Source organism: Amia ocellicauda, chromosome 1, assembly GCF_036373705.1.
Source record: "Amia ocellicauda isolate fAmiCal2 chromosome 1, fAmiCal2.hap1, whole genome shotgun sequence".
Lineage (NCBI taxonomy): Eukaryota > Metazoa > Chordata > Actinopteri > Amiiformes > Amiidae > Amia > Amia ocellicauda.
In genome coordinates this window covers 51,206,820-51,234,395 of record NC_089850.1, presented here as the reverse complement: position 1 = coordinate 51,234,395, position 27,576 = coordinate 51,206,820, and the positions used below count along the sequence as shown (strand labels likewise).

Genomic DNA, 27,576 nt, shown 5'->3' with positions numbered 1-27,576 from the left:
GAGTAATATTTCCACTTTGTACTGCCTGCCTCTGTCCAAAGCAGCTTGTTATATTGCATGTTTCCCCATTATTTGACAGACGCAGAAGCAGATGAAAGGTCTTGGTTATACAGGTTAACTTGAGCTGCGTCGCTCTTCCACTGCGCATGTGTTTTGTGTGCCGTGAGTCCCATTTAATCTGTTTAATCTGTCCATGGAGATTAACATGTTGTTATTTCTCTCATGATTAGATACTGGAATGCGACACACCTCCATTGTTATGAGGAGTTGCGTGGCGACTCCAGAGATGTAATTAAGGGAGCCAGAAAATTAGTTTATTTGCTGCAACAGTAGAGGTGGCCTTTCACAGGCAGTGTCAGAGGAACGCAATGACAAAGTAACCCTGAGTTAGGTGAGGGAGGCAGGCAGGCAGCAGCTGCCTCCTCAGCAGAAATTAAATCATTGTGTAATGAGATTAGCTCAGTTTGCACACAGATAGACCAAAAACTGGAGTGAGAGTGGCCGACAGATGGCCAACAAAAACTGCAGCAGACTTCTCGTTCCTCTGAAATAAAATTAAGGAAATGTTTCTGGTACTCTTATTTGTATTTATTCTGTCCCTAGTGTACCAGCTCCCCAGGACTTATTTACTCACCTGTATTGTTCATAGGTGGTTGGGAAAATTCAGGTGTCTATGATGAGTTTTGTGGACATGACACTGGTGACGATGCAGCAACCTTTTTTCCTTCCACAGCTTTTTGTTCATGGCAACCTACTTTTCTGCAGTGATACCTCCTGACTGATAGAGGTGCTAGGATCTGTCTTTGATAAATGTGACTTTTTCCTGGTTAATGTTATGCTCGTCTACATCAAGGGAAGTCGACTCCTGTTGATGCTTTCTTCACAGCCGCAGCAGCATGAAAGATGTCTTACAATCTTTGACTTCTGCCCTGAACAGTGTGAAATTCAGAAGGATAGGTTTACTAGAGTTGCAGCAGACTTGTGGGTGCTTTAAAGAGGTGGAGGAAGCCGAGTGAGTGTCTAATCTTTAAAGTATCATCTCTGGGAAACCTGGGAATAATCAGCTGTATGCTGATCTGTACAACATTTACAGAATTGATTTTACTTTTGATTTGAAGTCAATTAAAGTGTAACCCATCAATCTTAAAAGCATCAACTAATTTGCTTCTCTTCATGTTAGGAAAAAGAGTACACATGCAATACCTTAAAAAAACAAAAACAAAACAATTCAGAGTAATTGGTTGTATATCAATGTCGATAAGGTGGAATAACTAACTCAATCTAAGCACTCAAATTCTCTATACATTAAAAATCCATAACAGTCTCCATTCAGTCTAATGTAGCATGCAATGTTTGGATTCAATATGTCAGTTAAAGGCAAATAGAGTGTCAGGTTTATATGTCTATTTCTTGTTTATTTGGGTTTTATCTCCTAGTAAACTTTTAAACTCTAGGGATAATATTTAATCCAACAAATAGCAGTACCTTGTATCTCATCATTCCTGTAAAACAATACAGTTTGTGATGTGTGGCATAGTGAAGTCACTGTCGGTGATGAAATTGTGCATATCATCAGCACCCGCCCCTGCCCCAGTTCATTTCTGCAGCAGAAGGATTTACAGCGGTAGGATTAATTAGCGATTAATTAGGACTTTCAGTGCTTGGAGCACTGTGTTACTTGGACAGTACTGCTCTTTAGAAAATGAAGTTAAGTAATAAATTATTGTATACCAATGTCATTAGTTTATTTAGGCACTTAATACTCTGCACTGCACTATATTAACCAATATAATGGCACAAGCCTGCATCGAGAGTCTGGTGCTCTGTGGAATGTGTCATTTGCTTCCTCTACACCATTCTGAATGCACAATAAGCATCTCGGTAAGAAAGGCCATCTAATTTCCACACAAATGACTTGCCTAGTGGAATATTGCGGAATATTGTGGAATATCTTGTATATTGTTATAATGTGGCAAGAAAGTAGAGTCTTCAAAATGATAGCTGATAATTTTGTTTGTGTGTATATGTATATGTGTGTGTGTTTAATAAATGTATCTGTATTTATAGACATAGATAGATAGATGTACGTAGTTATACACATGGATGTGTGTGTGTGTGCGCCTTTGTGTGCATTCATTTTGCTGTAGGCTACAAGGACAGTGTAATGAATGTTCAAAAAATAATAATCATAAAACATAATAGTAAAACTATATGTATATTGTGAAACCTATTATCTGAAAGTAATTCACTATGTTTTTTGTTTCTGTGTACTTCATGCTCAGTGATATTGACAGTGCTTAAGACATTGCATGTCCTGTCCTGGACTGTAACCATCATATCTCAGTTCATAAAGCACAAATAAACCATTATATGCAAGGGAGCAAATGATTGTCTCACAAATAATAATGCCTGACGGGAAGCAATCCTGAACCGATATCCTTCCATTGACCTCTGAAATGCCCTGTGCAAAGACATTGTGTACTCTTGAGCTTGCCAGAAAAGCAGGACACCGTTGGCCTAAAACAGAACCCTCTAAGTTGCTGTATATGTTCTCAATGCACCAGACTGCTGTGAAGCCACAATCCCACAAGCCTGTTCCCGTAAACATTATCCATATTTCTCTTTGTTCGCACAGACAAGATCCCATAGCAGTTTAAACAAGTGGTCTAACATGCAGTTCTAACTGGATCTGCATGGACCTTTGGGGTGGGGCTTTTGGTGACTGGTGACTGTTTGTTGGAACCCATCACATATGGAGATAAGTGAGGGTCTTCCCCACTCAGATATAATGGAGAGGTTGATGTGAAACATTGTTCTTACAATCCATCAGACCATCATAAGCTGATGCATAACCCAGGTGCAGTGTGTCCACCTGATCCTGCAAAGAAACAATACTGTATTTACACTGAATAGGGCCTCAGTGCTTCCCTCAGCCAGGCTGACGCTGCTTGCCTTTCCTTTCCTGTCCTGTGCTACCAGGTACAGCGACTGTGAAGGACACAGAGGACAGGATGTTCACAGTGATGAGCACACTCTCTCTCACTGTCACCAAGGAGGATGACGGCATTCCTGTCATCTGCATCGTGGACCATCCCGCGGTCAAAGACTTCCAGGCACAAAAATATCTGGAAGTGCTGTGTGAGTATATCTTCTTATCACAACTCCAGTTTCCAGTTCTGTGTGTTGTATGTGTGTTTTCAGCCACGCCAGACTTTAAAATACTAACCTGCTTATTAAACATTATTGAAATCGAATTACTGAAGATCAGTGCCTTTGCGAGATGGAAGCAACACCCTTGGAATACCAATCCAAGGCCTAGGGGTATGACCATTCTTGTAGAGGCTATTTGCTCGAAAAGCAATCCCAGGTTCAAAGGCTGCTTAGAGAGAGATAAATTGTCCAGTTATGTTCCATATTAGATGGCTTTTCCCACTCATGGGTTTATGGATTAAAAAAAGTAAAGTCTTGGACTACAGCGTTGTACATTGCGTAGATAAGTCAGTGAAAGGTTAACAAACCCTCTCTGCCGCTTTCAGGCACGTCCATCTATTCAGAGAGAAGGCCGCCTCGTCTGACCTTTCTGTATAAAAGACGGGGCAGATCAGCATGTCTACAGCAGCTTGACATTTTTGCAGTCTTGCATGAAACAGATAAGACATAATAATAATTAATGAAGAAGAAGAAGAAACAGTGACCGTACAGTAAAGTGACACGTCCACATCGTGATTTAGGAGCAGCATACATAAGAGACCGTGGTTTGACTGTGAAAGTAATGTCCTCAACAGCGTAACAGCAACACGTGTCATATTTAAAGCCAGTTCACTGCAGGCCGAGTGATGTAGTGTTGTTTTCGAATGCAAGAGCATGGGGGCACAACAGTATTCTGAAGATTGACCATACTGACAATATTGATGGGAATGAGCTGATTTAATAGTACAATCTGTTGTCGGCCATTACAGTCCCCTCTGGAACCTTCTCATAAAGCTGTTTCGGTCAGCATTCCCGAATAGTAATGAAGAGACTTAACAGCGGTGTAATCGTAAAGGAGAACCTTGTAAAGCATATTACTCTTTTATTTCCTTTTGTTTTAGAGAGATGAACATCCATAGACTTTAATGGGTACAGCCATATGCCTATTGCACAAGGGCAGTTAGAGGAGCTGAGATAGATGTACAATCAAAATATATTAGGCATTTATTTTGCACCCATCATGTCACATTTTTCAAGATGGCGGGGAGCCTGTCCCCAGCAGGATTAGGTTCAAATAAACAGCCTGTCGATTGGTGTAAAAGATTTGCTGTTAAAACAACACATTCAATCTTGCTTTGAAAGCAGCCCCTGCCTTAGTGCTTTCCTGATTCGAAAGGCAACCCATTTCACCTGCTGTCCGTCACTGGCGGAAGACCGTTGCTTCCAGCAGGCTGTAATTTAAAGGGATGGAGAGCCAACAGATTATTATTTGTTGACGATAAAGGTCGCCCTGGAACATATTGGGTGACCAGATTGTTGACATATTTAGAGAACAAAACCACCCAGCGCTTAATATGTCTTCAATCACATCTTAAAATAAATCCTCTTCTAAGGAATAAAGTAAGAGGGCTAAAGTGGCTTCTCTCATGTGGGGTTAAGAAGATGAAATTCTCTCAGGAATCTCGAGTGGGGGTATGACGTCACCCCCTGAGGGTTCTTCACATACCGAGCAACAATGCACTTTAACTTTCCGATATTAATTTGTGTTTGTGGTGAATGAAGCAATACAGTCATGATAATAGCTGTGTCATTGCTTTTTAAATCTCATTGCCCTGCACAGGCAGCTCACCACACTTCCACTTCTGTGCCAGCATATCACCACACTGCTGAGGTGGAGAAGTGAGGCATTGTATAGCCTATTAAACTGCAGTGAGAAAATGTAAGTAACTGAGCCAAAAGCCAAAGACTGAGAATGGTTGAACTGGCTTTCATCCAAATCTGCATGCAGTCTTCTGCAGAGAATTTAAATCAGGAGTTCCCTCTACTGTACATATATAGACATAGATAAATCGATACACACACACATACACACACACACACACACACACACACACAGTGGGCACAGAAAGAGTACTAGGATGCAGATTACTGGGATAATTTCCATGCACTCCTGTGAGCTGTTTTATGTTAATCCCTGTCTTTTTATGGCTTTTTTTGTAGACTACAGAACCACTGTTGTTCTTGTAAACCTTTACAAGTGCGCTCCTCTCTGCTTTATGGCGGAGCCTGGCTTTCTGCAGCATTAGTCCTCTCCCAGATCACGTTCCACTTGGGTTTTTATTTAGGGGCACATTAATAAACCTCCATGTCAGACGTGGGTCAGAAGGAAAAGGCCCAGCATAGGCTTGTGCCTTTTTCTGTTCTCTCCTTTTTTTGTTGTTGTTGCTTTTCTTGTTTGTTTCTCTTGTGCTCTCATTAGCAGTCTTGGTAACACCCGAGAACCTTTCTCCAAGAGCTCTGGGAAATCCTGAACTAAATGCCTCCTACCGAATAACTGCTTATTAGTATTTTTCCACAGTTTCAACATTAATAACAGCAGCAAAAGAACAGCCTTGTCAAGCCCTGTATTTATTTATTTTTTTTCCCCCACATCTCGAGGACATACATTACAAAGGTCTACTTGATCTTATGTATGCCACTGCCTGTATCAATTTGCCAATATTGGATTTTTTCCCCCTCTCTCTATATATATATTTATATTTATATATAATATGTCATGTTTGCATTCACTCATCCCTTTCTGCTTGGCTTGTCTCCTCAAGAAAGGTGAAGTGTGTCAGTAGAGGCCTTGGAACGATGAAGGAAAAATGCAAACCGGCATTTAAACCTCCACAGTGCTCAGAAAAACTAGACAATCACACTACAAACAGCTGAATTATAACTGACATTGAGTCAACTGATGTCAATTATACTGCTTCACAAAGAAAGCCAAGTTCTTTTTGTTCATATTTATAATGAGCATAATGTTAACAAGAGGGATCATTTAATTGATTTTAAGTACTTGATTCTGAAGAGAAATCTTGAAGAAAAACATATTTTCCTCTGAATCTTGGACACAGTTCCTTCTTTTTCTTTTTCGGTGTGGGGGGGTGGCGGGCACCATTTATTTCCTCAACAAGATTGTCACACAGGTCTGTTGATCAGAGGGATAGGAAAACCAGTAAAACTGCAGCCACTCTCTATAAAAGATTGCTTCTCTAAATTGTCTCTCTTGGGTGCTTGCATTTCAGAAATGAAATATGCTTTATCTTTTGAAAGAAGTGGGTTTAAAAAAATAAATAATAATAAGACAGGAAAGACGTCACAACTTCCTGCTGCCTCTGTGCAATTACCCCTGGAAAGGAATGGTTTCTCTCATACACACACATGCACAGACACACAAGCATGCGTGTATGAATATATTTGTTTCACACCTCTCACTAAATAAAATGTAGATTTAAATGCATCCCCCATGCAGCCTCTAGAAAATCACAATGACACGCACCTTAGATATATCTGCTTAGACAGGGACTTGGCTAAACAGTGATCTTGTACTTAACCGGCATTTGAAAACACTGGTTGAGCTTCCATACAATGGCTTCAGTTCTTCAGCAGCTTTTCTTTTCTGTCTGTCTTTTTCTTTTTTTCTTTTTTTGGTTTGGTGCCCACTGTCAGTTAATGTAAGGAGCTCGTAGCCTCTTGTAGCTGTAATTGAAAGGGATGGACAGCCAACGGATTATTATTTGTTGACTGGAAAGGTCAGGGCAAGAACATATTGGCCTAACAGTTTGTTGACATATTAAGAGAACAGACCAGACAGAGCTTTATGGGTATCCTTGCAGGTTCTACTGAAAATGACACCTGGCGATTGTGCGAGGCAATAGGGATCCACGCAGGCAGCAAACTCTATTGCCCCGCCCTGCCTGTTAACATAATTAGCAGGTGTTGTGAATGAAGGGCAGGCTCGTGTCCATTAACACTGATGGGGTGGTCCCTGAATCACTAACCATGCCCACTTATTAAAAAGTTATTTTAATAATTACATGAAAATTAAATGGAAATCAGGCAAGCTGGTAGACACCTGGCAAAAGAGAATAGACAGTAAATAGTCTACTAGTAACCCATAAAATGCTGCAGTTGCCTTCATACTTTAAAACAGGGGTTCCCGATGTCTGGTGATGTAGGGCTAACTTCCAGAGGTTGCATGGGATGGGGGGCTGCAGTAGAAAATTAACCACCGACGAAAATGAAATATGTCCCAAATAATACCATTTTATTTCCTATACATTTCTGTTAGGGAACTTTTATGAACTTCAATTATTGTTTTATTATTTTCCCCCCAAATTGCATGTGCAGTTTTTAACAGAACATTTTCAGAATGTGGAAAAATATAGTAAAGGTTCAGAAAAGGGGGGTTGAAGGTTGGCTTTGGGGGGCCACACCAAACATCATCGAGGGCCATGCTTTAAAATATTGATATGGCCTATGTCCTATAACACAAATGTCCCCAACAAAAAAGGCACAAGGATAAACTAAAGTCTAATAATTGCCTACTCCAATTTAAATGTATTTTCACGACAATGATAAGGATATGTTAGTTTTTAAATTCAGGTGAAATAGGACCAACCTTCAGGAGAAAGAGGGATATGTGCTCTTTTCAGTTTATTCTTGTGTTTTGTGTTTCTTAGCCCTGCTTCATGTTCCGCACACTGTATTCCATGTATCGCGCAGCTGCATTGTGACACAAACGTGACACAAGAGAATGGCAGAGGTCTCAGAATTGTGGAGTGTGAAGGTCAGACACTTGGCTGCCCCTATGAGCCTCTATTAGCGCTTCTTGCAGTTCCCATATTTGACCACTAGGTACCCTAAAATAATAAGCCTGCCTGCTGGAGTCAGGTGCTAATGTCTCCTGCCCCAATATTGCTCAATTGCTGGATTGAAATATCGACATTTGATTCATTGATTGTACAGATACTGGGTAATATTTCTTAAAAAGTCATTTATGATGTATTGATTTACATAATTAGTTTATGAGGAAGAACTTTGTTTTTGGGTGGATTCATTTTTTTAGTGGGGCTCTGCCCCACCTGCCCATATGAACGAGCCTGCTCCATTCATAGACACTTATAAAACTGTCAATGACAATATGTACTGGTGTCGAAATGTTTCATGTTTCCCTATCATAATGTTGAATATAAAGAGTCTTGTGTTGTGGCTGTTTTCCCTTTAATCCTAATTCATGGGCATTTTAAGAATCACTAACTGTCTAAGGTCCATCTAATTTTCTTAACTATCTTAAAAATAAATATAATAATCAATCTGAATTTAATTTATCTTTTCCGTACCTACGTTGTTGTTGTTTGTTTGTTTGTTTTTACTAGATTTGAATGTTGAAACCCTGGACAGTTATTTTCAGAACACGGGCAGTTTTCCTCTGAAGATTAAAAAAATATATCTAAATAACACGCCTAGGGTACTGTGCACAGTTAACTCTGTTTTCTTTACATGCCACAGATTGTATTATTTTTAACACCCTACAAAAGGTTTGATTTCCACAGGACTCTTCAGTCTGAAACATATCGGGACTGTCTCAGTGAAGTCTCTTGCAGGAATTATGACAGGAACGCAGCCAAGTTTGCTTCAGAAATCCTTTGGTGAAGGATAAAGAAACTCCCTTTCATGCTGTGTCTTATGCATTGCTGCTGTCTGTGTAACTTACACAAGCTTTGTCCTCCCAACAGATAAGCCGGAAGTCAAAATCATAGTGGGCTTCCCTGAAGGCCTGACAAGAGAGGGGGACAATCTAGAGCTGACCTGCAAAGCGGAGGGCAAACCAAAGTAAGAGAGCATTCCTATGCGTACCTGAAATAAAAATAAATAAATACATACATACATAGTGCCTATAGAAATTCTACAGAGTTTCATGCATTTAAATGATGATTGTTTCCATTTATCTACACACCATAGTCCACACTGTGAAAAAATGATATATGCATTTTAATTCCAGGCTATAAGGAAACAAAAGGTGAAATTATTTAAATGGGGTGTAGACTTTCTATAGGCACTGTACCTGCAAATATACAGTGAGGGAAAAAAGTATTTGATCCCCTGCTGATTTTGTACATTTGCCCACTGACAAAGAAATGATCAGTCTATAATTTTAATGGTAGGTGTATTTCAACAGTGAGAGACAGAATAACAACAAAAAAATCCAGAAAAACGCATTTCAAAAAAGTTATAAATTGATTTGCATGTTAATGAGGGAAATAAGTATTTGATCCCCTATCAATCAGCAAGATTTCTGGCTCCCAGGTGTCTTTTATACAGGTAACGAGCTGAGATTAGGAGCACTCTCTTAAAGGGAGTGCTCCTAATCTCAGCTCGTTACCTGTATAAAAGACACCTGTCCACAGAAGCAATCAATCAATCAGATTCCAAACTCTCCACCATGGCCAAGACCAAAGAGCTGTCCAAGGATGTCAGGGACAAGACTGTAGACCTACACAAGGCTGGAATGGGCTACAAGACCATCGCCAAGCAGCTTGGTGAGAAGGTGACAACAGTTGGTGCGATTATTTGCAAATGGAAGAAACACAAAATAACTGTCAGTCTCCCTCGGTCTGGGGCTCCATGCAAGATCTCACCTCGTGGAGTTTCAATGATCATGAGAACGGTGAGGAATCAGCCCAGAACTACACGGGAGGATCTTGTTAATGATCTCAAGGCAGCTGGGACCATAGTCACCAAGAAAACAATTGGTAACACACTACGCCGCGAAGGACTGAAATCCTGCAGTGCCCGCAAGGCCCCCCTGCTCAAGAAAGCACATGTACAGGCCCGTCTGAAGTTTTCCAGTGAACATCTGAATGATTCAGAGGAGAACTAGGTGAAAGTGTTGTGGTGAGATGAGACCAAATTCAAGCTCTTTGGCATCAACTCAACTCGCTGTGTTTGGAGGAGGAGGAATGACCCCAAGAACACCATCTCCACCGTCAAACATGGAGGTGGAAACATTATGCTTTGGGGGTGTTTTTCTGCTAAGGGGACAGGACAACTGCACCCCATCAAAGGGACGATGTACGGGGCCATGTACCGTCAAATCTTGGGTGAGAACCTCCTTCCCTCAGCCAGGGCATTGAAAATGGGTCGTGGATGGTACTCCAGCATGACAATGACCCAAAACACACAGCCAAGGCAACAAAGGAGTGGCTCAAGAAGAAGCACATTAAGGTCCTGGAGTGGCCTAGCCAGTCTCCAGACCTTAATCCCATAGAAAATCTGTGGAGGAAGCTGAAGGTTCGAGTTGCCAAATGTCAGCCTCGAAACCTTAATGACTTGGAGAGGATCTGCAAAGAGGAGTGGGACAAAATCCCTCCTGAGATGTGTGCAAACCTGGTGGCCAACTACAAGAAATGTCTGACCTCTGTGATTGCCAACAAGGGTTTTGCCACCAAGTACTAAGTCGAAGGGGTCAAATACTTATTTCCCTCATTAACATGCAAATCAATTTATAACTTTTTTGAAATGCGTTTTTCTGGATTTTGTTGTTGTTATTCTGTCTCTCACTGTTAAAATACACCTACCATTAAAATTATAGACTGATCATTTCTTTGTCAGTGGGCAAACGTACAAAATCAGCAGGGGATCAAATACTTTTTTCCCTCACTGTACATACATACATCCATGCATGCCTAAATTCATAAACAGGGACCGTACAATTTAATTTGTTCAGAGTACATCTGAAATCTGGCAGTACTCTTTTTTTCATTATTATTTTCAATTTTAATCACAGCATAGGGTAAATGTGAGCAGAGTTTGGTCCAGTTCCCAGAAGAAAACCATCCACACGTACAGCTCTTAAGCACCGGGCACTGATCAGCACAGTTCTGCACTCACACACATCTGAGAGGAGAAAGAGCGAGAGGACAGGGATGCGAGACAGGGGTTGGGAAAGTGTCGTGTGGGGAGAGGTATCTTGTACATACACTTGAATGGAGCCCAGCCTCCCATAATTCCCTTTACTCTCCTTTGTGTTTATGGCCGCATTGACAGAGCCTGAAGATAAACAAGATTTCTTTGAGGTGTGCAGTCTTGTCAGAAATCTCACTCCTGCCGATCTGTGTCACAGTCCACCTCAGTTCACAGGTACACTGGGCTCAGGTGGGCTTTGCGCAGGTTGCGGATTAGTCTACATCGCAAAAGTTGCCATTCCAGTAAAAGGTCACACACTTGGGGAACATAGATGGAAACGGAAGAGTTAAGAAAAAAAAGAGTTTACATTCCGGCTCCAGAGACAGAGAAAGTTCAGATCGATGTATATTTTGAAGGTAAAATTCAAGCTTCCTTTAATAAAACATCTTGAAAGGAAATGTGAGGTATAAAGGGACCAATTTAGTTCAAACCAGAGATCACAGTGTGCCAAAGGAACTGAGGATGAAACCAACACCCACAGAGGAATAGCAGAGTTGTTTTCTGTCGTTGTGCTTCCTAAATGACTACTTATTACATTATCAATGACAACACAATTGTCACACGCTAACAACAACAATGGATCATTATGGTATATTTTAACTTACACTTCTTGTGAAAAAGCAAAAACAATAATAACAAAAAACAACATTGGAGATGGAAAAAACTGAAGAGCCATACTTGAGATTTTTCCATACACCTCAAAGTACAAGCACAGACTTAAAAACGAATAGAAGACAAATATATTGTGTCATTGTGCCTGCTCATGGGAAATAAAGCTGAACTGCAGAAAGAATATGTAAACTTAACTGGTTTTAAAGTTCCTTTTGTAATTCTTTTGTGTTTGTGTGTTATACTGCTACTTGCAGGAAGTTATATTCCTATATAATATCCATTATACATGATATTCCTATATCGATTTCTGGAGAGATGTTTATAGTTAAATTAGTTAAATAGAATTCATATTATAATGTTCCAAATAGTAAAAGCTCTGCAAATAAATAAAAAGTATGAAGGCAACATGTAGTGTCGATGGTAGAGGTGTTTAAAACAAAGGTGCTTTTTATTGTGATAATACATGTAGCTTTCTGCAAATTATAAACAATGAAAATGAATTACATTTTTGGTAGAGGTTACATTCCTGCTCACTGAGGCAGGGAATAGAAAATCACAAAACAATAGTGATGAAATGGAAAGGAAGCTGTCTTTTCAGCAAGTGTCAATCATTTTGATAATTTTATTCACAGATCAGAGCGCGGAGAGGAGTTTTTTGCTTCTGACAAGGTTGCCATTATAAATCTGTCACCTCCTCCCACACTAATAACCTGCCTGTACCACTGACATTAGGCTGTACCACTGACATATCAGCAGTGAGGTCCTGTGACTTTGATGTACTGATCTGATTTCTGCTTAGTAAACATGGTACTTATTAGGATACATTTCCCGAGCAGATTCCATTTATTCTGGGGGACAGTTATCTGTACATGTTTTTCCTTCTCTGAGGATTCTTTAATGACTCATGGAAGAAACTGTTCGCATCTGCTTAAATTGTGACCAGGTTGTTTATATATATATATATATATATATATATATATATATATGTATATATATATGTTTATATATATATTATATATATATATATATATATATATATATATATATATATATATTATAATTTTTTTTTTATTATTATTTTATTTTTTCTATTCCTCTTTTTTAACTCCCTTGTCTAGTCCTGGATGGTCCTCCTGAAATTTATTTAGAAGGTGTTCTTTTCGATACCATTATATTAACCTACAGCGGCAATTGCTTCCTTCAGAGGAACTAATAACATCAGAACTGATTGCTTTTGAAGAAATAGCCACAGATTGAGGTTTTTTTTTTTTTCGTTTTCTTTTTTGATTGTTTTCCCTCCTCCCCTCTTGATTCACTTAATTTTTCTTCCTTGAATGCACCCCAGCTCTGACCTTGGAGCAGCCTGTGTGCACAAGCAGTGCCACCTCACCCTGCTGTTTCTCTGCCCGGTTGGCAAAGACCAGCACACCACACCAACTGCGGCCTAGTGCCAACATGAAGACCCACTTTGGAGGCAGAATAACAAAAAATGTACAAAGACCCCCCCCCAATACCAGAAGCATATTATTTTTGCCCCCTCCTTCTCATGTCCACAGTTGGAACTCGATCGGTGTTGCAGTTTGGACCCTAAATGGCATTTGTCACGCACAGTATGTCTCAAACCCTATCCCTGTCTGTCTGTCTGGTAGGCCACAGCGCATCAACTGGATGAAGGTGGATGATGACGTCCCGGCGCATGCAGTCATCACTGGAGCCGACTTGTTCATTGAAAACCTGAACAAGACTTACAACGGCACTTACCGCTGCATCGCTTCCAACTCAGTGGGAGAGTCCTACGATGACTACATCCTCTATGTCTATGGTATGTACACAGCTTAATATAATTCAGTTTGGGCAGCTTTCCTTCCCCACAGACACCAAATGCTCAGCCCTAATACTCTTTCTGAAACCCAGCTGACCTCCTCGCTTCGCCTCTCCTTGACTCTAACTGCTCCAGACTAGCTTTGGGCCCAATGAGGGTCTATTATCTTCTTTGCAGGTCTTCGCGTTTGCCATTCTGGAACATCCTGATGTTATTTTTGTTTTTTCCTGAAATGTAATTATGAATTTTCTCCCTCTATCCTAAGCAGCTTGCACAGAAATTATTAAATATGTTTTTTTGGGGGGAAAACAGGAACGGAGTAGTAAGTGCCTGTAACATACAGCATAACCATGAGTCTTTAAACAGCCTCAGGGCCTTTTCATGCGTCCGCTTTCTTTTGGAAATGAAAGACTGCCAGCAACATTACAAGCTTGGAAAAGGGCTGAAAAGAAACATAACAGAGAACATTAGTGGTAAAACACTCACAACTGAACAGATACTGACAGTTTAAAAAAAAAGTGAAGAAAAGAGAGCAGTTAACCAGGCAGGATTTACCAGTGGGAAGTTATCCGATCCCCAACGTTCAGAGTAGTATCTAACCTCCTAAGCAGTTTCAGTCGCTCAATGTGTGCCATGTTACCCTAGAACAGGAAAGGGACATCATTATTTTAAGTCCTAAGGATTTCTTGAGTATTTTGCACATATTATTTCCCACTGGCTTGCAAGACAGTTTTTTTTTTGTTTTGTTTAGTTTTTTCGAAAAGATTGCCATGGGGGGAGAGTGTAGAGTTTAACCACTGCTTCTTTCTAGTGCAGTCTAGAGGTTACAGGGATATGCTGAGTGGGATAAATCTGAGATCAAAAAGACACCTGTTCCTATTCAAATGGATACAAAAAGCCCTAATCCACCATTAAACCAGGGCCCAATGTCAGGGAGGATGTGCAACCCTTTGAGGAGGATGACAGTGTAGTAACCACAGTATTTCAGCAGCAGACCCTGTTCAACATTTGAATTTCTGGTGTGTTTTCTGACACCCCCCACCTGAGTTTCCACTTATGACACACTGCGCCACAGTGAAGTCTGGCTGTTCCGTGCTGTCATCATTATTCTCTGCTTATTACAAAACAGCGCAGCTTTGATGTAATTGCGATCTCGTCGCACAACTGGACTGATACTGCCCAAAATGTTACATCTTCAGCCCATTGAGAAAAACATTCACACTTTCTCTGATACTTGTCTGAAACATCATTCGGGGACAGGAAGTGGCATTTGATTTCCGCTCACACCACCTTGTTTTGAATTCTGATCAATTAAATTTAGTTTAGTTTGGATGCAGAAAACATCATAAAAAAGTGCAGTGTTTTGTTGAAGTGTATGTGTACTCATCTGTTTAAGGACTGCAATCAAGCAGGTATTATTACCAAGAAAATTACAAATAAAATCTGAAATTATGTACAGGCACATTCTGACCTATGACAATCTCATTTATGACATTCCGTACTTACGAAAAAGCCCATAAGCCCCATTATTTTTTCAATTAGGACACGGATTCTGTTGTTAATCATGACAAGCACAGCAAAGTAAAGCATCATCTCCAGCACCATCTCACTCCTCCAATTACTTTAAAGTTCTCCTCCTCCAAAAATGCCCCTTCACGTGTGCAAGCCAGCATCAGGATACTGAGGAAGTGGTAAACTTAAGATTTGTACCTTACATCTCTGCCTTATGTGTAAACATTAGCAATTGTCGATTTTTACATATAAGGTAGAGATGCCTGGGTGAGATCTTTAGCTTTATTTTATGACCTTGTCAATTTAATATTAATTTGATGTACTGTGCAGTATATGCATTCATTTAAATATAGACTAACTTTTAGTTAGTTTAGGTTACAACTTTTAACATTTAGCATGACCTACAACAGTTCCAACCTAAATTCAAAACCGACCTATGACAGGTCATAGCAATGGAACTGTCAGAAGTCGCACTGCACCTGTATTTGTTATTCATTCTGCAGCACAAAAATATCCAAATAGAAGATGTATAAATATATATATTTTTTATGTCTGCTACTTCCTCCATATGTTAAATCCAGATGAGGGTTTTGCTTCTGGTCTAATAAAAATTTGTAAAATATCTGTCCTGAAGCATTTCAGTTTTTAAATTCATAGGAAGATAATATTAAACAGAATTTTTATTATGGAGCCAAACTTGCAGAAAGAAAGGACCCTTTTTCCTGCAGTGTAACATAGACAAGGATATCATTCCTGACAAAGCTGCTTGATCCCGAGTTGCATATGTATGCATCGTCTCATTGCGCTGGTCTATGTATACCTTTCAAAGAAGCTTCTTTGAGTCAACTGATAAGTTCACAACAAAACAAAATGCACGCTGGGGATGGAGATAAGACCTCTATTGCAAAGGTCTTTTGATCCACTCCTGGTTTTACTAGCAAATCATTCTCATGAAGCGCAAAACGATTTTTTTTTAACGCAGTAGTGCTTGGGCAGGTCGGTACGTGCGTGTCTGCTCAAAATGAGGCGACGGGTATGAAACATCCCACGGTGGGAGATGGCTTCCTCACGAGAGCCAGTAAATGCTTGACGTGGTTCAAGGAGATGTTCAAGGGTAGTCTTATTTTACATGCTGTCTTCAGCCTTAATTGGCAGTCCAGAAGACAGTTGTTTTTTTTTTTCCCTTGCTTCAGAAATGGCATCGAAATGGTTTTGTGCAGCTTTCAGCCCTTCGAGCCTTTTCTGTTCCTCAAGTTCAAAATCCCAAACTGCTGTCAAGAACGTCAGAGGGCTGTCCAGCGTCCGCGCCTGTGAAAAACGCAACAGCCTTCTCGTCACAGCTCACCTGCCACTGTAGGACCGTGTCGGCCCCTGCAGACAGCAGTGACAGAGCGAAGGCACACAGAGAATCCTCAACTGTGCTTTAATCTGCTCCTCCTGCGACGTCTGCGAGCCTGACTGATGGAGAACGTTTCCAGGGCAGCAGAAGACTAAACCAGTTAAAGTGAAAAATGTATTCTTTGAGATGCATTTCTAAAGCAATTTACACACCCATCTAGAAGCCCCTGCGGTAGAAAGCGATCTACCTCAGAGGAGTTTAAAAAGTTTATATAGCTGCTCTAACCTAATAAAAGCCCATTGGTGCCACAGCGCTGTGCTCTCATTGTACAGCCCACTTCAGACTGTCAAATTTGCCATCATTTTTATCCCCCTAGATTGAAGAGGGGGATAGAAAAAAAATCACTTTTGCTGTTATAAATGCTTCCTAGTTTTGATCTAGTTTGTTGCTGTTTTTGTTTTTTTCCCCTCCACCTCCAGTGAAAATGATATGTCAGCACCAGGGTCTATGTTCTGAAGGAGTTCAGATAAACAGTTTTCTCCACGTTCTTTTGGGATCTCTTCCAGCGTCATTAACCTCTGAATCCTACCTCAGCACTTTTTAACAGCCTGGGGTCACAATCCTTCAGTAATCGATTCCCTGGCTTCTCGCTCCATTCCACTTACTTCTCAGGCCGCTGACCAAACTAAGTGACCCTCTGCTCCCTGCTGGCTAGTTGCCACCAGAGGTTGCTTCCATGTCTGAATCCTGATCTTTGTTATTTTTATGCTACGAGTTGTGACATCAAGGCAGGGATCTACTCTCCACACTCAGCTGATCTCCTGTCGTGAACTGTTTCATAGTTCTTCTGTTAGATCCCATTAAAGGCACTTAAGAGTTTGATTCTGGCCTCCTTTTTGGGGTGTACTTGCTGCAGTTCCAATGGCATAAAGACAAAAAATTGAATGAGCGAACAAAAATACTATGCTGTTTCAGGTATGAAAGGTGAATCATCTCACATGATTTTGCAAGTGTCTTATTGCTCAGCTGGCAGGCAGAGTACATTTCAAAGCAGACATAATTCTCTGCAATAGTAGTTACCATTTCAAGGAAAAGACACAGGTGTGAGAATAGTGAATGGTGCAGTCTCTCAATCCCCCTACTAAGAAGCAGTCGATTTTACAATGCTTTTGGGAATCTGGATCTCTCTTGGATCTCTCGATCAGCATCGTTAGAGATGGCACCTTGTGAACTTAATTTTCTCAATGGGGAATCAAGGTCATTGTGACCGTTTTACACTGCCAGAGGCCTATTGGCTGGATGGATTCAGTTGCTCAGCAATAATTGGATAATTTATTTTTTATTATTATTATTATTATTATTATTATTATTATTATTATTATTATTTATTTCTTAGCAGAGGCCCTTGTCCAGGGTGACTTACACAATATAAGAGCAATACAAAGTGCAATGATACAGTGCAATTCAAGGCATAATACATTTTACGAATTCCAGTTTACACAAGTGTATACAAGATATAGAGTAAACAATATATAAGGTCTTACATCCTAGATTGTAAAAACTGATAATTGTAGACAAGATGTTAGGTCACAGTCAAGGGCCAGGGGAAAAGGAGCATATGGGAAATCAAAATAAACAATACGAGTACTAGTAAAGCAAGGCAAGTAGTATGACAAAGCATTGTATAAGGGCTATCTTACAGCTGAGTAAATTACTAAATTACAAGTACAATCTGAAAAGATGTGTCTTGAGTAATCGCCGGAAGGAGTTCAGAGACTTCAATGGGAAGGTTGTTCCACCGCTTAGGGGCCAGGGATGAGAAGGAGCGGCTCTGGAAGAAGGGGAGTGGAGAGGAGGCAGACTTAGTCTTCTGGCACCGGAAGACCACAGCAGTCTGGGGGGGATGTATGGAGAGACGAGGGTCTAAATGTAGCTAGGTGCAGTGTGGTCGAGACAGCGGTAGGTGAGAGTCAATGTCTTGAACTGAATGTGTGCCGGTATCGGGAGCCAGTGGAGGGAGCGGAGCAGTGGAGTAGTGTGTGTGAATCGGGGCAGAGAGAATACCAGACGAGCCGCAGAGCTCTGGATTTGCTGGAGTGGGCAGGTAGTAGTTGCAGGCAGGCCGGCCAGGAGGGAGTTGCAGTGGTCCAGGCGGGAGAGGACCAGTGACTGGACGAGCAGCTGAGTCGAGTAGTTGGTGAGGAAGGGTCAGATTCTGTGTATATAACTTAATCTCAGTATAAACAAAAATCTTTTGAAGATCTTGGTTTTGCAGTGATGTCCACAAACACACTTACACAGGCAGCTATCCAAATTGGAATATTTCATCATTTGTAATATAACAATATTAATTTCCTTAATTATTGTAATATGCTCTCCTAATTTATTTTATTTTTTTAATACTTATTTATAGCATATGTTTATTAAGTCGTACTTCTTTCTTGGACTCTCAGAGAAGAATTATTGCTGCAGGTGTGCCTAGGGATTTTAATTGGCCTCTCTGTCATTAACTCAGCCAGAAATATCTGTTATTTCTCAGTTCTTGTTTTTTTTTTCTTAATTGGCAAAAGAGACTTGAAAGAGACCATCTATCTTGGGTGTCATAAGATGCAGCTGGCAGATTGTACTTGCTATCTGTGCAAAGCTTGGCTGCTCCCCACAGGCCCAGACCAGACAGAGGAGGCTAGCTGGGCACCAATAATGTGGTCATTATCTGTCTGCATTTTGTAATGTGTCTTTTTATTTTATTGTGTGTTAATCCTTTTGTTAGCTATAACGATATGAGAGACGCCTTTGAGTTCTTTCTATTAGTCTGTTATAATTCTTTGTGTTATTATAATGACATTTGATATAAATAAGGCATCCCTTTTTTTAGGCTGCAGTTGTAATTGTGTTAGAACATAAGAACATAAGAAAGTTTACAAACGAGAGGGGGCCATTTGACCCATCGTGCTCGTTTGGTGTCCATTAATATCTAAGTGATCCGAGGATCCTATCCAGTCTATTTTTAAATGTTCCCAAATTTTCAGCATCTACCACATCACTGGGGAGTTTTTTCCAGACTGTGACGACTCTCTGTGTAAATTTGTGTCTCCTGTTTTCCGTTTTGAATGCCTTGTAGCCCAATTTGTGTCCCCGGGTGCGTGTATCCCTGCTGATCTGGAAAAGCTCCTCTGGTTTGATGTGGTCGATGCCCTTCATGATTTTGAAGACTTGGATCAAGTCCCCACATAGTCTCCTCTGTTCCAGGGTGAAAAGGTTCAGTTCCTCAGTCTCTCAGTAGGACTTTCCCTTCAGACCTGGAATAAGTCTGGTTGCTCTCCTCTGAACTGCCTCTAGAGCAGCGATATCTTTCTTGAAGTGTGGAGCCCAGAACTGTACACAGTATCCAGATGAGCTCTAACTAGTGCATTGTACAGTCTGAACATCACTGCCCTTGTTCTCAATTCTACACTTTTGACAATATACCCTAGCATTCTGTTTGCCTTTTTTTTTGCTTCCCCACATTGTTTGGATGGAGAAAGTGAGGAGTCCACATAGACTCCTAGGTCTTTCTCATGCGATACTTCATCTAGTTCTATTCCTCCCATAGTGTAATTATAGTGGATATTTTTGTTACCTGCATGTAATACCTTGCACTTGTCCACATTGAATTTCATCTGCCAGGTGTCGGCACACAACTGAACATTATCTAAGTCCCTTTAAATAGCCTGTGCTGCCGAGATTGTATCTGCTGAGCCACCTATTTTTGTTTCATCGGCAAATTTGACAAGTTTGCAAACTATCCCAGAGTCCAGATCATTAATATAGATTAGAAAAAGCAAAGGCCCTAGTACTGATCCCTGTGTTTTTTCGGGCAGAAGGGAAAAGTGTACAGGGTTACACTGTCTGTTAGGGAGGGCCAGTGCTACTTCCGGAGTGAAATGGGTGTCAAGATGTAGGCCTGAAATCGCCACCCATGCAGACTTTGAAAACTGACGTTCATCAAAAATGGTACCTATATAGGGCTCTTGTAATCTTATTTCAAGTTGTCTCATGTCCATATGTTTATCCATTGTCTCTCACTGCATGTGACCCATCCATAACTGTTGTCATGATCAGCTCTCTACTGTGACCTGGGATGCCGGTCTTGACTGATGTGAGCCATCACACACAGTGCAGTCATTATAAAGCAGGTGTAGGCACCAGAGAGCAAAAATCCAAAAGGTCTGAGGCCAAGGTTTCCTTCTGTGGAAGCACCCCAAGCTATCTGTGTTTCTTTAAAGAATTAAGATGGTTAATGTAAGACTATCAAGATTAAGGTGATGGTTCCCATAGAAACAGGTGATTGTTTCTACACCAGTCCAGCACCCACCTGCCTTTCCACCCAGATCATTCATTCTCCAAAATGTGGTTCAATCCACTGCAAGGCCTCAGTTGGCTTTTAATGGAGGATAACATGGATACATGTCCTTCTTTCTTTCATACTTCTACAGCACAAACAAATACCAGATTAAATACCAGGTTTTTTATTTATTTTTTGTGAATGGCACGAGAAAAGGACATTCTTGTACATAGATCTAAATTTGGCAGCCTAGCCACTCCTCCTGAAATTGACAATCAGTAGTTACACCCTGTAGTGCGTGGCCCATTAGCCTGATTGTTTTTTATGTGGCTTTCCTGGGTGGCAGTTATACGTTAACAATCCCCTCTGTGCTACTTAAGGCGATCCAGGTTAAAGCTTTTATCGCCTCACTCTAGAGCCGGCATCCCAATCGGCAGCTTCTGTGTTTGAATTGCAGATACAAGAATATCCTTATTCAAGCCTATGGGGAAAAGAATAACTGCAAACATTAAAAGAGTTTGCTTTAACTTCTCATCCTGCATTATCCATTCCAGGGAGTCTGCAGTACAGTATGGGCCTTAAGGGAGGTATTCTGTCAGCCACATACAGGTTTAATGAGTCTCCTCATTAGGATCCAAATGGTGGCAATGATTCAGAATCAGCCTCAGTCAACACACCTATATGACGCTGGGGAACCCTCAAGAATTTGAAAGTCAATCAGCTCCAAAGCTTTGATAATATTTTTTTTATTTTTTTATGAAGGGAATACATTTAAAATTTGTTTTATCAGATTTGTTTAGCAAAATAGCACCATATTTTACCACGGCGAGTTTTTAATGAGCTTAATGACACTGTCGACTCCAGACATCTGTTCTATCTCAGACAGGAGTATTCACAGTTTACAACCACGGTAAGATCTAGCTGTTTTACCTGGATCTCCTGGTGGCCACACATCTTGCAGTAAAGCCCACTATATAAAGGAGAGAAAAAAATGAAAAGACAATATTTGATTGCTTATCTTTTCTTGGCCCAGGCTGGTATCTTGACATGATTACTAAGGCATGTTGCCATAGAACAAATTTACTTCCAATCTCAGATTAATTAACCAATGAGAAATCGCTTCAGGCGCATTATGATTTTGGCTAATCAATCTAAATTGGAATAGCAAAACGCTGCAGATCTAAAAGTGTGTTTTTCCATCTCACCAGTCAATTTAAATGTTTAAAATTGCATTTGCTTGTTTAGTACGACAACACTCCCCAGTAATGGTGCTCAAATAATATTATTCTAATTGGATAGTTATTTCTGGCATGGAAATAACTGATGCCGCAGATGAAGATTTTCATTTGGCTCCAGCCTGAAGAAAAGAAAAACAAGCCGCTTCTAACGGCCATTAAGGTTCAAAGCAGCTACATGGCTGCAAACAATGTGAGACTTGAGTTCAGACTGAGAGTGATGCATATTGGGCTGTATTTACATGCTTTCAATTGGGAATAAGACGTGACTCACTTGGCCTTTTTTTAAAGAGATGGCTATTTAAGAGTACTATCCGTTTGCAGGGGGCAACGAGAGGCTGCCCATTGTTTTAGTGCATCAGTAAATCCATTGCCAGCTCAAAGTCGACCTGTCTGGTCTGTGCCCCGACCTGTGACTGGAGTGGTCAAGACTGAAGTGGTCCCCTGGAAGTCTAGAAAACACGAGCACTGTGACGCTGTTGACTATGAATCTCCGTGGTTTAGGACAGGTGACAACTTGGCTGTCAAGGAGTGATCTATAAAAGAGGTTTATGGAAGTACACACACAGAGACAGAGCCACAGGCTTCCCATCAGATCCTCTCACAAGGCGTGTTTCTGTTCTTTTCTTCTCTCACCTCTTACATTTAGAGTTGCCCGCTGCTGCTCTTCTCGACTCAAACCTACCATCCTTGCACTAGCGCAGGAGAGACGAAAACAGCATATACGCATCTCCCGAAACATACACTCGCCGGTGCGTCCTCCAGATTTGCACCATTTTGAGTTTGAACCTGGAAATATATCTCAGGCCATCTCTGTCATTTAATCTGTATGTAGTCGTGCGCCCTTGGCAAAACTGCCGCAGAGTGCTTTTCAGAGACGATGTATACATGAAGTACCAGCCAACAGGTGTATGTGTAATTAGTCAATAACATTACACAAGCACTTACTGTGTGCTCTAGGTAATCTCTAGTCATCAAGAGGAGCTCTGTATTGATGCCTTTTCTTGCCAAGGCTTGCCAAAAGAGTTAAAGGTATATCTTCTCAAACGTATTATTTGTGAATGCAATCATAGCATTGTTTTTACAAATATGATGATATCATCGGCAAATTGTAAGTTGTTAAAATAAGCTCAGTTTGCCAATTTGTCTTCCCGGATTGTGTTTCCTTGACACTCCTTTGCTGATCTTGATCTTGTCAGTGTCTTGGTGGAGTCGGATTGTTCATGTAGCATTGTTGAAGATATATTTAATAAGAGTTATATAGGTTTCTCAATGTTTTGATTTCTTAGAGCCCTGTTGATTGAGTTTGTATATAGTGAATGCAATGCTTTCTTGTAGTCAACAAAGCCCGGTCACAGAGGAAGTTCATATTCTCTGCATCTTTCCAATACTTCTCTGACAACTGGTATCCACTTCTGAATCCTGCTTGTTCTCTTGGTTGGGCAGAGTACAGGGTGTCTTGAGGCGATGTGTAAATATCTTTGTATAAGATGGGATGGGATAGTTCTTCAGATCTTCTTTGTCTCCTCTGTTGTAAAGGAGAAGGACAGTTGTGTTGTTCCACTTATCTGCTATTTGTTTAATCTTGAGACACTTTTGTTTTGCAAGATTTGACAAGTTTTGCAAGATTTTTCTACATTGCTTCTCCAGCCTCTCTCCAGGAGCTTTTCCATTTTTCATCTTTCTTATTGCATAATCTGCTTCTTCTGGAATCTGAAATAGCATAAATATATATATATATATATATATATATATATATATATATATATATATGATGGAACTATAACCAAATAAGTAGCCTTTACAGACAGTCCTCAGAGAAACCAATGGATATCCTGACTTTTAGCTCCAGGCCCTTTTAAAATTATTTTTTATTAGGGAATTTGTTTTTCAGCCTTCAGCACTGGCAGCTGCAGTACAATTTAGTGAAAAATTACCACCCCAATCGAAGATGTCAGCATCTTTGCTGGTCTCATTCACACTAAATATCCTACTTTTTCTTGTTGACAATCATATCTGAACTTCCATTAAGTTTAAGCCTAGCAGGGCCCTGTGTTATAAAAAATATATATATAAAATTAAACGGCCAGCATCCAGAGAATTTCATAATGTCCTGGAATATTGTAAGAAACCCTCAGAGGAAGGCACAAATGGATGGCTAAAGGAAATCGCATAACACTTTTTTGTACATAGCATTTTTAGTGGTGGGTACATAAAACAAAATATTAAAAAAACAATAAAGCCTGATATATGCTGCAGTCATGGGAACAGGTAAGGGAAGGTTAGCAGGGCACACAGCCGTGAGAATTTCACATCACTGTGGCTCCTGTCTTCTCTCCAGCAGCGGTTCCAATACAGGCGCTAAAGTAAAGTGGGAGTTGACTGGGAATACAAACCCCGTCTTCTGCCCTTGTAATCTAGAGAGATCGGACTCTTCAGAGCCTGTAAATAAATCTCACAAAATTATGATGTGCCAGATCAGTGCGAGTGCCTCATCCTGTTTTAATGTTTGTATTAGGTACTGCCATGCATGCACAATTTTTATGGATGGACATTAAAATTTCAGAGCGAGCGGCAATCTGTCTTAAGGCGTGACATCCCTTTAAAGGACGCCTGTCAGAAGATGTTGTTCAGAATCCCCATTTTCCAGTGACATTATCATTTCCTTTATATTTTATCATTAGTTTTGGAAGTGTTTTGGCTCCCACTGAGTTGTTTTGATGCAGCAAGGACAATAAAGCAAACGGCTCCGAAGAGAGAGAGAGAGCCAATTTCATCTGCTGCTGATGTTCAGTCAGTTAACCCCAGCAGGGGCTCGATGTTTGTCTGCGAGATACGGGCAAATATTCAGATCACTTATGTCTGCTGTCACAGCAACAAACTTTAGTTTTTTTGTTTGTTATTTATTTAGTTAGTTAGTTCTTTGGTTGTTTATTTATTTATATGTTTTCAAGTATTAATTTACTAATTTGTGTGCCCTCTTCAAGAACTATCCCTCGCTCCCTGGGCATTGCTCTAACTGGACTTCTGCATGGCACTTCCACAGTCACACTGACACCAGGGTACGGCACTGCGGCAGCTGTATTGCAAGTCGATTGCATCATGGGACTGGGGCCTTGCCAATGCAAAAATGTCACAGATTTCAGAGATTCCTTTGACCCTGAGCTTTTTATCTTTTCCTAATTACAGACATCTTCTTTAGGTGACTCAAAAGCACAATCTCTCTCTCTTCCTTTCTCTCTCTGTATTTAATTTTGTCTGAGGAAAGACACCCATTTGACTGGAATACTACAGAACCCTCTAGTACAAGTCATGGCCATGTCTCCCCCTGCAGACACCTCATGCAGAGTGCAGGACCTGACACTGTAACCCCCACACTGTTTATCGTTCCCTGTGCTTAGAAAGTGTCACTTTCTAAATGTATGATTTATTATTTTGTTTTATGTTTCTTAAATTATTGTTATTGCTGCTTTCCTTTTCAGTTGTGTTGTGATGTCACTGAATATATGGGCTAGGGCTTCTTTTAATACACATACGCACACACACACATATGTATATATCACTCTTCCCACGTTGATATTGGCTTCTTCAGTGTGTAAGAGTGAGTGTGTGAGTGTGTGCGTGTGTGTGTGTTGGTGTATAAGACACGCAAAAAACATAAAAAGCCCATCATAACTACATACTCCCTTGTGTTGCTTCTTTCATTTTACTTTTTCATTATTTATTTATTATTTGTTTTTCTCTGTGTGTCATGTTTGTTTGTTTTTTCCCACCCAGATGCTCTCACAACTACCCCTATTCCCACAACAACCACCACCACCTCTACCACCACAACCACCACCACCTCCACCACCATTCCAGTTACCGGCGCAGGTACAGTATCCCATGCCAACCCTGGGTTTCTTTCCCTCACCTCTCTCCTTTTATTTATTTCTTATTTTTTCCTGTTAAGAAACTGGGTATTTGTGTTCTTATGTGTGTGTGTGTGTGTGTGTGTGTGTGTGTGTGTGTGTGTGTGTGTGTGTGTCAGAGTGAGAGAGAGACAGACAGACAGCAAGCAGCTCACACCTGATAAGATCCTATGGCCGATAAAGATATTCGAGCTCCACAAGAGGTATTGCTCGCTCACAGTGCAGCGGGGTGAACGCGGCCTGTCAAAACCGATTCACGTCACATATTTGATCATTCCAAATTTAGCACCGTTGCCCTGCTGCACAATCTTTTCAGGATCTTGCTGTTTCCTATGCTGTCCGAGTGACGGATTACAGCACCCTATTGTGTTTCCTGATGGGTAACAATGACATAATGTTTTGGAGGGGGGAGTGTGTGTATGTGGGGGGGGGGCAGTGGTCCAGTAGAGAATGCTATCAGGAGCACATTTGGCCAGGTGAGTGTGACGAGTGTGTTGGTGTGTGCGCGTGCTCCTGTTTCATCAGCACTTTTACCTCAGTTGGAGGTGTTGTGGATTTGGGCCTGTGTCTATCACACCTCTCTGTAGTGCAGCGCATCTTGGGTGCTGTGCTTGCTCTAGCGAAAGGACAGAATGGCTGCTTGCACTGTTCCTTCTGTTTCCCTGTAGTTTTAGATGGCTCTTTGTGTATGTATTTAACAAGTGAGGCTGGTAAGTAGACTCGGCAAATTTGCTGCATTTTTTCACTATGAAATAATGTCTGATTTCACTGTGTAATTGCATATAAATCCTTTTCTTCTCCAGTCCCACTGTAGTACTAGCAGTAGCATGACAGAAATATAAGACATCCCTGGTATTGTTTGCAGTGTTGACTGCTTAGTGTTTGGGAAGTTCTTGGAAGTTCTGATTTGTTTGCCGATTGTGGTCAACAGTTGATAACTTGAAAGACATTTTAAAATTGTAATAAATAACATATCTGTGCCCCCACAGGATTTAGATAGGAAGATATACAATATCTTTACCACTATGCATCTTAAACATACACACACTTCAATCTAAGAAAGGCTGATTATGTGCCATAATTTTAAGGGGCAAATAGCAGTCTTCTGAGAAAACATACCCTCATACTCTACCACATGTTGTTTTGGCTGTTTGAGTAAATTGCCTTCCATTATTATTGTATTTATATATTTTTTGCATTGTTCAGAGCGTGTCATTTTCTTCAACTCACAAGTGTAACACGCCCTCTTTCAAGATGTCAGCTTGCGTTAGTGCAGGAGGCGAGTCCTCCGGGTCGCTGTCTGTCTGAACTCACTCTCAGCTGCCAGACAAAGGGCTCCCTGTGAACCTCGATGCGATGGGAGTGCCTGCTGCCTGTCAGTCCTCCAGCGGCGTAGGCGTCAGACAGACAGAGGCCCCGCAGGACCGGCCGCCCACACGCATGAAGGCTGACGTCCTCGGAGCTACGGCATTGGAATGAACGGGTTCAGAAGTTCTTCAGGGTCTGAACCAAGAGAACACATCTCTTTAACAGCCGAAGCAATATGAGCAGATGTGTTAAAACTGCATAGATATATATATTTTTATTTTTTTGCAACTGAGCTTTTCGCTCTTTTAAGATTACCCTGGAATTTGGGTTTCAAGCTTCCTTAAATTTTCCTTTGTGGAGCTAATTGATAGAGAGTTGTTGTGAATCTCAGTCTCAGGATATCTTAGCTCTTCCTACTGAGTGTGGCAGCTGGCCAAAGGCATCCATATTTATATGAATTTAAAGGAGTACTTCTTACTGAAATACATGTAAAGGAGAAATAAAACGATGCCTTAGGTAGGCACCATTTA

General features: G+C 40.8%; 1 protein-coding gene across 2 annotated transcripts in view; it reads left to right on the top strand.

Annotated features, from left to right (window-relative positions):
• The window catches only part of cadm1a (cell adhesion molecule 1a), a 300,521-nt gene that overhangs the window by 241,106 nt on the left and 31,839 nt on the right, over positions 1–27,576 (top strand). For both annotated transcript variants that reach the window (XM_066708350.1, XM_066708341.1), the window contains exons 6-9: positions 2,980–3,138; positions 8,754–8,850; positions 13,245–13,417; positions 25,605–25,700. In XM_066708350.1, the coding sequence (XP_066564447.1) occupies positions 2,980–3,138; positions 8,754–8,850; positions 13,245–13,417; positions 25,605–25,700 (525 nt within the window). The remainder of the gene's footprint in view (positions 1–2,979; positions 3,139–8,753; positions 8,851–13,244; positions 13,418–25,604; positions 25,701–27,576) is intronic.